Raw genomic sequence first — 12108 nt, forward strand, 5'->3', positions numbered from 1 at the left:
GCTGAAGATAGAGCCTTCATAATCACTGGTATTTAACAGTAGCCTAAACAATAGTCAAATGTACCAAAGGCAGACAATAAAACAGATTTCCAAACTTTATCCCTGATGTAGGCCTATACTATTCTAGTCACCTGGTCTATACAATGCCTTTTGTTCTTAGAATTTGAATATTCTACTGGTAAAGCTTACGCAACATCTACATTTGAAAATGATAGTGCTTATCCTAATGAAAAATCACAAAGGTCATTTGAGAATAGTTGATTATGAGCTAACCTTGAACTGGCTTATTGGAAAATCATAACTTATAGATAGAGAAAAGGGACGAGAAAAATAAGAGGAGAAATTAATAACACGATCGGGTTGCCGAGGATTGTAACATATAAAGAACAGAAAGAAAGGTGGATGGCGTCTATTATAATTATATAAGCTTGCTAAATTTTATGCAATAATGGTCGCAATCAGGAAAAAAATCCCAGGAAAAATCCTTAGCCAAAGTAGGGTTAGCCAAGGGCTAGTTATATCCCCCGATATTATGTCCTAACCTAGATTAGTGAAGCTTTGCACTGGCTAGATTAACCATAAAAAGCCTGTTTACTTTGGATAAATTTCCAAAGCTATTATCACATAAGTAGAATTTTATTTCAAAATCATTTTTCAAAGGCCAATTTGTTTTCTGGCTCGCTTCGCTCGCTGGCGACTTTTATAAATATTTCCACATTTGCTATGTTGTGCTGCCTCAAAATATTTGGTTTATTATCCGCAACTGCCGCGTTGAAGTTATGTGTTTTGTATGTACCCGCGGTTTGATAAAACAGTGGCCATCTGCAATGTTTAAAAATATCACGACGTTCCGGGGACTCCGCCCAAGACCAGTGGCGGCACGAAGGGGGAGGCAAGGGGGCATTTGCCTCCAGTGATTTGGCCCCACCCCCGAAATTTTGAAGAAAAAAAAATATATAGTAAATGTTGTCATGAGCAGTCTACTAAAGCTGCGAAGTGCTCCAAAACAGCTTTTTCGTTCCTTAAATTTTGAAAATTTTCTCATCCATTCACTGTTAGCTCCCAATAATTTTTGTCACTCACATAAATCTTTCAGCCGCCCGCGCTATACACGCTCGCAGTATTATAGCTGTTGACTGAGATAAGTATAAATTATCTGCTCATGGGGCTTAGAAATACATTGTTCAAGTCAGTATGCTTCTCGCGATTACAGTTTTAATTATTCGTTTTAGAGAGATACGTATCCTGCCTATTCATAATTTTCATTTAAAAAAATCAGCTCGCGCTACGTGCTCGCATATAATGTTAAATTAGATAGCCATCCAGTTCATGATTACAAAAAGTGCTTATAGAACGTGCAGTTATCGATTATCTCAGGATGTTAACAATTTTCAGCTCGCGCTTCGCGCTCGCATTATTTATTTGGTGAGATATCGTCTTCATGATCCAATGCATACTTCGAGTCCTTAACAGATCCCTTTTTAAGTCATTAGGGTCTAAAAAATAGCTCGCGCTCCTTACTCGATTTTGAGAAATAGGCAAAATATTCGTATGTTGACTCGCCCCCAAATATTCTTTTGCATCTCAAGGTTAAAAATCCTGGGGCCGCCATTGCCCCGGACCCGATCCGCATAGCACTGGCCCCCAAAAGTTCTACAACCGAGAACATAAAAGAAAAGATGAAAGAAAAGGAAAGGAAGATGTAAGATATTTTATTTTCTGAATACCATGTCAAAATCAATCTCACAGTTAGATTCTCATGAAAAGACTTTTTTTCTCGCTAGCTTTGATCGCTTGGGACTTATATTAAGCAAATTTTTGCTGCGCGCGCCATGCTGTGCCCCCTCTTTTTTGTGGGGGGGGGGTACTTATCTCGCATTGAGATTCGCCCTAATGCTGGGGCACAATCAGCATAAAAAATCCTGTTCATACCATGATATGACCGGGAAACTTTTGGCTCTTGCCCCCCCCCCTGGCCACCGACCCCTGTTACGCCACTGATACAGATTCCATTAATACAAAACCCCAGGACAAAAAAATCTGATATTGAAAATTTGATAAAATCTCCGAATTAAAAGCGGTCCGGAGTATATCGATCGTAAAAGCGATGATAAACACCTGAAACATAAATCGTTGTAAACGATATTAATATACCTCCTTTATTGACATATTTAGTTTTTTTTTCCAGGGAATGGCATACCTTAGTAACCATGATAGATGATGGACATCATCATATAAATTTAACCTGCACGTCTCCTCATTTTTTGTATGCCTAAAATTTAGTTCGAGCTGCCTTTCAGCGCTGATGCACTCAAGGAATTTATCCTGCCGGGTACCCATTTTATGATTCACCTCACCTGGGTCGAGTGCACAACAATGTGGATAAATTTCTTGCCGAAGGAAATTACGCCATGGCTGGGATTCGAACCCACGACCCTCTGTTTCAAAGTCAGAAGACTAATCCACTTGGCCACAACGCTCCAATGTTAATAGAGTCGAAATGAAATAAAGGTAACGTGAACTTGAACGTGAAGGTCGATAATACTTCACAACCTCTTGATCGGTTTCAATGGTTGGAACACTCTCATAATATAATCCATCTTAATAACGCTCTTCTAAATCTGCTGGATCTTTACGCTTCTTCAGAGGCGATCAGTGTCATACCCGGCTAATGTCGAACTAAGTCAACAAGGTTTACAACTACACTTTACCACTGTCAAAGTGTTTATAATTGGAGCCCCTGGATTACCGACCTTTCTTGAAGGCTTGCCTTGATAGCCTTTAAGTTTCTGAGGCCTTGGAAGTTTGGAGACCTTCATTTTTTTGGAATAGAGAAACAAAAAATTGAAGAAAACAATTCAAAATCAAACTAAACCACAGTGGATATTTTTATTTAAAAATTATATCTTCCTTTGCAGGTGCAGCGCTACGCGAATGGTGGAGAAGGAAGCGACCTTAACCCATGTGGGGTTTTCTTTTTAAGAAGTGAAAAGGGGGAGAAAAGAGGAAACGAGGAAGATAATAAAGATGGAAAAGAAAATAATCAACAGTCTATATATTCCTTTTAATCAAAAGAGAAAATGGATTGCTCCCAAATCAAAATATCTTCCAGGCCGATATTATCATGATTATTGGATGCTGACGCCCTGGCAAACAAATCTTGCACTTTTAGCATAGTACATGACACTGACAATGATCATTCGTTGCTTTATTTTTACATGGTTTGAAAGAAGCTCCTTTTTGAGTGCATAAAAAACCAAGCAAACATAATTTCCCTTCGTCCTTGAACCTCTTAATTCAAATCAAAATCTTTGTCTACATCCATGGCATCCCAGGGTCGCTCTGTTGCATGTACGGCCATGTGTGATTTTGTTTCTCCTCTAACCAAAATTGCTGGTATATTTTAATCATGCCCTGGAAAAAAAAATTATTGGGGTAACTTCCTAGCAATTAAGACGTTAAATTGAAGGTTGAACTCGAGATGTTGTCAGATTCGCCGGTACAGCTGAAGACCAACAACGCTAACAGCCTGTGATCCGCCAACTTTGAAGATTGATAATTAAACCCTCTATCACTGCATGAATACGAGCTCAAAGCCGAAATGATTTTCGTGGTTTACCTCGTCGTGTGCTTCTTTTCAACATCCGTCAAAGGCCAGATTGAAGGTGAGATTAAGCGTTACTATTTGAACACTCGCCACTTTTTATATATTCATTTTCCATTTTTCTCATTTTTTAAATTTTATATTTTTAATTATTATTGTTTTTTTGGGGGGGGTCCTCAAATTCATCTTTGATTTTTTCATGAAGTAGATAATTCAAGCCCTGACCTGTAAACACGATAATGCAAAAGATCCATGATCAATTTGACAATTTTTTTGTCATTCTTGAACAAAATACCAATTAATTAATGAGGGGCTTGTCCGTGTATTGTGAAACGCTTGGCCAAAAATGAGTCGAAGTGACTGACCCACTTTTTATATTCTTTGCAAAACATCAAAATTGTTGATCGATCATTGATCTTTTACAAGAAAGTACAGGTTCTAAAACTAAACAAAACACTCTTAGTAGTAATAAAAGAAAAATCCATGGTGAACCCAGTGTCCTAGTTTATGTGACATAATCATAACATAAATCATGAAGAAAACAATATGTTAGAAAATTGCTCAGAATCTATATAACCATAAAACCATGGCAATGGGAAGTGGGAAATGACTGATATATATTTTTTTTAGTCAAAAGTTTTCTCTCTCTTTTTTTGCTTGTCAAATTTAAACCAGCATCCCTGTGAAAAATCTTTCCCAGGGCTCTGCATAAAACCATTTTAATCCAATATCAATGCACGACATCACAAAAGGAAAAAGATTTAGGGAAATGTACTGACCAGATAGCTGAAATAAATTTTTATTGAATTTAAAGTTTAAAATCAGTATAGGAAATTGTATAAATTGAAAGTGTTGTGGTGTCTCAGCAAGCACTGTATCATAATTATAATTATTCATCTTTATTAACGCAATGAGCCTGAATATTATAAGAACAATATTGGCGCTCTCTAACGATACCATATTCATTATCATGGGGCCAATCGGAATATGAATTGTGAAACATTTCGTAAGGGTATTAAGTTGCAGTCTATTGTCCAAAGTATTTGAAATTATACCTCCAAACAGGAACAAGTCCGTGCTCGGAAGACGTTACTTTAAACAAAAAACGACTATTCATTAACATTATAGTCGTCATTGATCGTCATCACTATCATCATCATCATCATCATCATCACCATCACCACCACCATCATCATCATTATCATCATCATTATCACCACCACCACCATGTTCATCATCATTATCATAATCACCATCATCATCATCATCATCATCACCACCACCACCATCACCACCACCATCATCATCATCATCATTATCACCACCACCACCATGTTCATCATCATTATCATAATCACCATCATCATCATCATCATCAGTGGCGTACCTAGGATTATCCAACAGGGGGGGGGGCAAAACCGGTCTAAAAAATTGACAGCAAAAAAAAAAAAAAGGTCTTCTATCAAAATGGTCTTCAAGCTCGTCAGGGGGGAGGGGGCAGACTGCCTCCTCTGCCCCCCCCCCCCCGTAGGTACGCTAGTGACCATCATCAACACCAACAACATTATCATCATCATTTATTCTTCTTCTTCTTTTGGGGGCACCCGGGGGCATCATTACCATTACCAACGTCACCACCAACGCAACCGCATACATATTTATAATTCCTCCATTGTTCAATCGGCTGGACATGTGTTTTGTTGCAGGTGTTCGTCTCTTTGATGGTGAAAAACTTGGAGAAGGAAGGGTGGAGGTTTTCTACCAAGGAGCATGGGGGACTGTTTGTGATGACGATTGGGATATCAACGATGCTAACGTCGTCTGTCAATCCCTCGGTCTCGGAAATGCATTAGACGCGTTTTCGGAAGCTAGATTTGGCGAAGGCACTGGGAGCATCGTCCTGGATGAAGTCTCCTGTACTGGAACCGAAGCAGAAATCTCCGACTGTGGCAATGCTGGTCTTGGAGTCCACGACTGTGCACATTGGGAAGATGCAGGAGTCAGATGTCAGAAATCCGGTAATAATTCACCATGGGGGGTGGGTGCTATAAATAGAACATCAATTCGGCGCCCCCTTAGGTTGAAGATCAATTGGGTGCCCCTAGGTAGAACGTTAATTCGGCACCCCCTAGGATGAAGATAAATTCGGCGCCCCAATGTCGAACTTAGGTTAGGTAGAACGTTTAATTCATCCCCCATAGGTCGAACATAAATTCGGTGCCCCTATATCTAACTCCAATTCGGCTCCCCTATAGGTAGAACATCAATTCGACGCCCCCTTAATAGGTTGAAATTAAATCGGCGCCCCTATGTCGAGTTTCAATTCGGCTCCCCCTATGTCGAACATAAATTCGGCGCCCCCTATATCAAACTCCAATCGGCACCCCCTATAGGTAAAACATAAATTCGGCGCCTCCTTAGGTTGAAGATCGATTCGGCGCCCATATGTCGAACTTCAATTAGGTAGAACATTAATTCGACGCCCCCTCCCTCTAGGTCCAACATCAGTTCGACGCCCCTAGCTTGCAGATCAAATTGGCGCACCTATGTCGAACTTCAATTAGGTAGAACATTAATTCGGCACCCCCATAGGTCGAACATGAATTCGGCGCTCCCTATATCAAACTCCAATCGGCACCCCTATATGTAGAACATCAATTCGGCGCCCATATGTCGAACTTCAATTAGGAAGAACATTAATTCGACGCCCCCTCCCTCTAGGTCCAACATCAGTTCGACGCCCCTAGCTTGCAGATCAAATTGGCGCACCTATGTCGAACTTCAATTCGGCTCCCCCTATGCCGAACTATAATTCGGCTCCCCCTATGTCGAGCATAAATTCGGCGCCCCAAGGTAGCGTAGAAAATCAATTCGGCGTCCCCTATATCAAACTCCCATTCGGCGCCCCAATAGGTAGAACATCCATTCGACGCCCCCCCCCCCCCCCTAGGTTGAAGATCGATTCGGCGCCCCTAGGTCGAACATCACACACTGACCCACTATTTCTTTTTATAGCAAATTGCTGAAGATAAGCGACCTGTACTTATTTCATTTAGGACAATTTATGTTTAAATTTGACAAAAACACACTTCCACGTGTATTTGATTCTATGTTTCCTCTTAATCGGTCTTTTCATAATTACCCTACTAGGCAATCTAACGAATTTCATTTACCCCGTTTTAGAACTTTATTGGCAAAGAGTACATTTATGTTCGATGGCCCTAGATTTTGGAACTCCCTCGACAATAACATAAAAATCAGCCCTTCCATACATTCTTTTAAAAGAAAACTGAAAAACTTCTTACTTAAATCCTACCGAGGTCTTCATTACTAATTCCCGCTCGTTATCATCTCCTCTCAGACTTCAAGTTATTTTTGTTAGTCTTTATCATTTTGTTTTATCCTCTCTTTTCGGTCGTAATTTGCCCTGATTCTATTTTACGTTTATTTCTCCTTTTTTCGTCCTGTTTTTTTTTTTTCATTTTATTTTATTATTTTTTCTTTTTGTCTTGTTCTGTGAGTTATCCTGTTCTTTTTAATCTTTTTAGTAAATCTCCGTAGGCAAATAACAACCATTGCGTCTCTCTCTCTCTTTCTCCCCCTCTCCTCTTTTCTCTTCCTTTAGGGGGGTTCACATTATACAAACTATGCTTTTGACTGAATCCCCCATTTCCACAGACACTTTTCTTCTATCCAAACTAAATATTATAATTTGTCTACAAAATATTTTGTATTATTTTTTATGTTAGTTATCATGATTATCATTAATTTATTGTAAATATTTGTTATAATGTATGAAAATGATTTGTATCAATATTTATGTTATTTCTGTTGGAAATAAATCTGAATCTGAATCAATTCCGGGCCCCCTTGGTCGAACATAAATTCGGTGCCCCTAGGTAGAACATCAATTCGGCGTCCCTTGTATCAAACTCCAATGCGGCTCCCCTATCGGTAGAACATCAATTCAGCTTGCCTAGGTCGAACAACAATCGGCGCCCCCTTAGGTTGAAGATCGATTCGGCACCCCCCCCCCCTCCCTCTAGGTCGAACATCAGTTCGACGCCCCTAGCTTGCAGATCAAATTGGCGCACCTATGTCGAACTTCAATTCGGCTCCCCCTATGCCGAACTATATTCGGCTCCCCCTATGTCGAGCATAAATTCGGCGTCCCCTATATCAAACTCCCATTCGGCGCCCAAATAGGTAGAACATCCATTCGGCGCCCCAATAGGTAGAACATCCATTTGGCGCCCCCACCCCCTAGGTTGAAGGTCAATTCGGCGCCCCTAGGTCGAACATCAATTCCGGGCCACTTGGTCGAACATAAATTCGGTGCCCCCTATATGTCGAACATCAATTCGGCGCCCCTAAGTAAAACATAAATTCGGCGCCCCTTGGTAGAAAATGAATTCGGCGCCCCCTATATCAAACTCCAATTTGGCGCCCCTTGCTCGAACATCGATTCGGCGCCCCTTTTGGGCGAACATCCATTCGGCGCCCCCTTCTCTTTTTTTCTTCTCTCTTTCTTCCCCCTTTTTTATTTCTCATCTACTTTCCCTCCTTTTTTCTCCTTCTTTTCTTTTCCTCTATCTCCGGCCCGAGCCCCCAAAGCCCCCCCCCCCCCCCGAATACGTGCAAGATATAAGCCTTGTGAGATCCCTTATCTTGTTTGTAAATATAAGTATATAGTCATGATAGTCGGAGAAAACTGGATTCATCCCATGCAACCGGTGCTTTGTTCAAGGTGTATTGTCAGGGCAAAACCTCATGCAATTTGTTAATACAAATGAAAATGATTTAAATACGGTGATATATTTTTTCCTTCCAGAAGTCACTTTTTCGTGTTTCCCGCGAAATTATGTCATTATCATCAACGGCTCAAATCAATGATGAAATCAATTTTATCATAACACTCAGTACGTTTGGTAGATGGAGGCGATGATCCGAACGGAGGAAGGGTTGAGGTCTATTACAATGGAGCATGGGGGACTGTCTGCGAGGACTGGTGGGATGTTCTCGATGCCCAAGTCGTTTGCCGAAGTCTTGGATATGACGACGGACAAGCAGAAGAAGGGGGTGTGTTCCCACCAGGATCCGGGGAGATCATCGTGGATGATGCGTTATGTCACGGTACCGAAAGCGATCTTCGTGACTGCCACATGAATAATGGAGACATTGGCAACCACAACTGCGTGCATACTCAAGATGCTGGGGTCAGATGTAGCTATGATGACAATTAAGGTATATCATAACCTTGTTCATTGAATGAGTGGTATATCGATCAGTTTTCGTGTATACACATACAGGGGCCTGGGAACGATTTTACAGAGGGGTAGGGTAGCTAGTTTATTAACAAGCATTGAAACAACCCTCCTAAACAGGCTTTCAGGCCAGAAAGGTGATTTTGGTCAGAAAAAAAATGAGAAGTAAAAAAATAAGCAAGAGGGCGGGTCACTCAAGAATGAAAGTAATATTGATCAGAAAAATTTGACACGCAAAACAAAAAGAATTGGAAGACAAAATTTGAATAAACTTAATTCCATAAAAATTAATGGGGGACATGGCATTATCAGCTATAGCTTATTGCATATTCATGAACTGATTCCCCGAAATATTGCAAAAGTTAAAAATGCCATAAGTTTGTTTAATATTTCTTATTCGATTTTGATGAAATTGTCAGTGTTTTGATTTGACTGTGTAGGTCAACATTTTATTATTTTCAGCATGATTACAACTCTTCATAATATATTTACCGATGTACTTTATGTTACAGATCACTGATGCTGGAAGATGGAGTTGATTGTTGAAGTAATTCGATGGAGTTTGCTGATACTTTTCTACATCTACCTACTCTTCCTCATCACTTCAAGTTTATGGATGACCAGGGACTAAAGATATATTGCATGTTCTGAGTTGGTATTGTAAAGTAAAATATAATCATTGAAAGAGAATATGGCGCCGCTTTTATATTGATAGTGGAATCGAGATTAGCCACCACTTTGATATAGATGTTCAGTGATAATTTTGTAAAATAACAATTTTTATATTATCATAACACTTGGCATTTTTCATCTTTAAATGCAATACAATAGAATTGGAATCTGTAAAGTTATGATCATGACTTTTATATAGCTGTGTTTTCCCTTTTATTCGTCATATTACAAAATCTCTGGTTGATTTAGCCTAAAGAACTTTATAAATTCCACTGGTGTAATTATAATAGTTTCCTGTAATTTCTAAATTAACTTTGTCTTGCCGATTTTGTGTAGCTCTGGATCACAGCAATATACATCAGTACATTATACTTTCAGTGGTTGGATAAACATAATGGGCAAAATCATTACGCCTTTCGTTTGTAATGGCCGGTGGCCTCATGAATCATTATATCGTTTCTTCACATGGAATTAAAATCCGTATACATCCGACACATTTGTTGAGATCATTGTTTTGTTATTGTATATGCGAGCACTGTGTTGATTCTCTCCTGTGCCTCAGGGGAGGGCACCTAACGAATGCGAGAAAAGGGAGTGAGATGATGGACGGGATATTGATAAGAGATTGGTTTATAACTTTCATGCGTTTTTATTTTTCCTTTCTGCTTCCTAATACGAATGTTGAATGACAGGTATTTGTATAGTAGGCCTATATAGACAAACTAAAACAAGTTGAAAACTGTAAACATACAACAGGGGGCCGCTCCTATTATCTTGGCGACGCCAATAAAAAAGAAAGAAAAAAAAGAAGACGAAATTAGGAACGAGATGAGGAAAAGGACCAAACAGGAAAATGCGGGTGCATGCGGGGAAAACTTGACACAGAAAAAAACTGACAAAATGAAAAAAAACTTTAATGTGCATAATAATAGATTGTTTGATCATTTTGCCCAGTTTCAAGTGTACAATTTGCCTGGAAAATAAGAAAAACAAAGGAGAAGGGGAAAGGGAGATGAGAGAAAGAAAGGGAAATAAATGGAAGAAAAAGAGGAAAGAGGAAAAGAGGGGAAATAAAGAAAAACAAAAGAAAGAAAAGGAAAATAGAGGACATAACGAGTAAAGTTAATAAGTCGGAGGGAAAAGAAGGAAAGTAGAACATGTGGTGAGAAGGAATAAATCATTCCGAAATACTATTGAGTGCGAAAAGGGGAAATAAATTAAGAGTTGGTAAAATGGAACGGAATATATGGCCGGAATGGGAAATATCACAGGCAAAAAGAAACGGGAAATGAAAGTAGAATGGAATGAACTAAATATATTGAAAAATGAAGCAAAGGGAGAACGATCGAAAAATGAATTATTAGAGAAGAATTAAAGAACACGGTCGCGGGTTGATGAGGATTGAAAATAAAAAAGAATTGGAGGCGTATGTGTATAAATATGATAAAAGTCTTTACATGCTTGCTAATTTTCATGCGATAGTGGTCGAAATGAAGAATGAATGAATTTTGAGAGGTTCCGGTGGTGCCGCCCAAACATTGGCTCTGTCTTAGCAAAGCGGCTTTCAGAAGGCCAAAATTTCTCTCTCGCGCGCGAAATTTTGAAATTTCCTACGTGCCCCTTCATTATGATGCCACTGAGTTGAAGTAATGTAAAACCTATACCCGTCATGCCCGTGATTTGACCATAGCGGCAATCTTTAAGCTTTAGTAAAAAAATAAAATGGCTGAATCTCGAGAGGTTTCAGGGGCTTCGCCCCCGGACCCAATCCACATAGCACTGGCTTGAATGGAAGCGCTTGGGACACGGCCGTCAAAAGTATATTACGACCACGAAAGAAAAGGAAAAAAATAATAATGGAAAAATGTAAGATGTAATGTTATTTTCTAAATATCATGGTAATCTGTCACTAAGTAAGATTTCCCCCAAAAAAAGTGAAAAAAAGTTCACTCGCTTCACCATGTTCACGACAAGGATATATCTTTTCTGGGGGGGGGGGGTGCATCCACAACAGCCCCTGTGGATCAGTGAGTATACCCAGTTCATGAATTCCTACGAACAGCCCCCATTTTCAGGTCAGTGTATTTCCGCTTTGTGCCTGCAATAGGACCTTTACCGAATCACGATCACAAAATTGTGTTTGAATAATTGAATTATGTATATAGGCCTATTAACTCGCGGGCCTGATTTCTAATTCTGATCAGCGTGGAACAAGAGCTGATCTGTTTCCACATAGACCTATATCAAATTTTAGGGACATATGTTTAGGACCATTTGAAGAAAGCCTTGAACGCGGTATACTCACTGAACATATAGGCCTAATCCAGGGACGTAACTTGTCTACAAATGTAGTCCCACATCTGCAATGTGTGTACCACAGCTGATTCAAGGAGTCTGCATAGCAGACTAGGTCTACTGTATATAGAAAAAAAAAAATGGCTCGCTTCGCTCGCCCTTTCAGGCGAAGCAAACCAGCATCAGCTCGCTGAGATCCCACCATACGAGACATTCAGAGTCTGAATAGCACACTAGGACGTAACAGAGGTCGGTGTCCTGGGGGCAAAAAAA

The 12108-nt window shown here is 39.8% G+C and overlaps 1 protein-coding gene across 1 annotated transcript; it reads left to right on the forward strand.

Moving 5' to 3' along the window:
* The first annotated feature begins 3509 nt into the window (after positions 1-3509).
* LOC121412680 (deleted in malignant brain tumors 1 protein-like) lies at positions 3510-10032 on the forward strand. Its single transcript, XM_041605457.1, has 4 exons — positions 3510-3665; positions 5311-5622; positions 8525-8848; positions 9381-10032. Exons 1-3 carry the CDS (start codon positions 3602-3604, stop codon positions 8845-8847), a joined length of 699 nt encoding a protein of 232 aa, XP_041461391.1. The 5' UTR covers positions 3510-3601; the 3' UTR covers position 8848; positions 9381-10032.
* Positions 10033-12108: the final 2076 nt, after the last annotated feature.

Source organism: Lytechinus variegatus, chromosome 4 (genome assembly GCF_018143015.1).
Source record: "Lytechinus variegatus isolate NC3 chromosome 4, Lvar_3.0, whole genome shotgun sequence".
NCBI lineage: Eukaryota > Metazoa > Echinodermata > Echinoidea > Temnopleuroida > Toxopneustidae > Lytechinus > Lytechinus variegatus.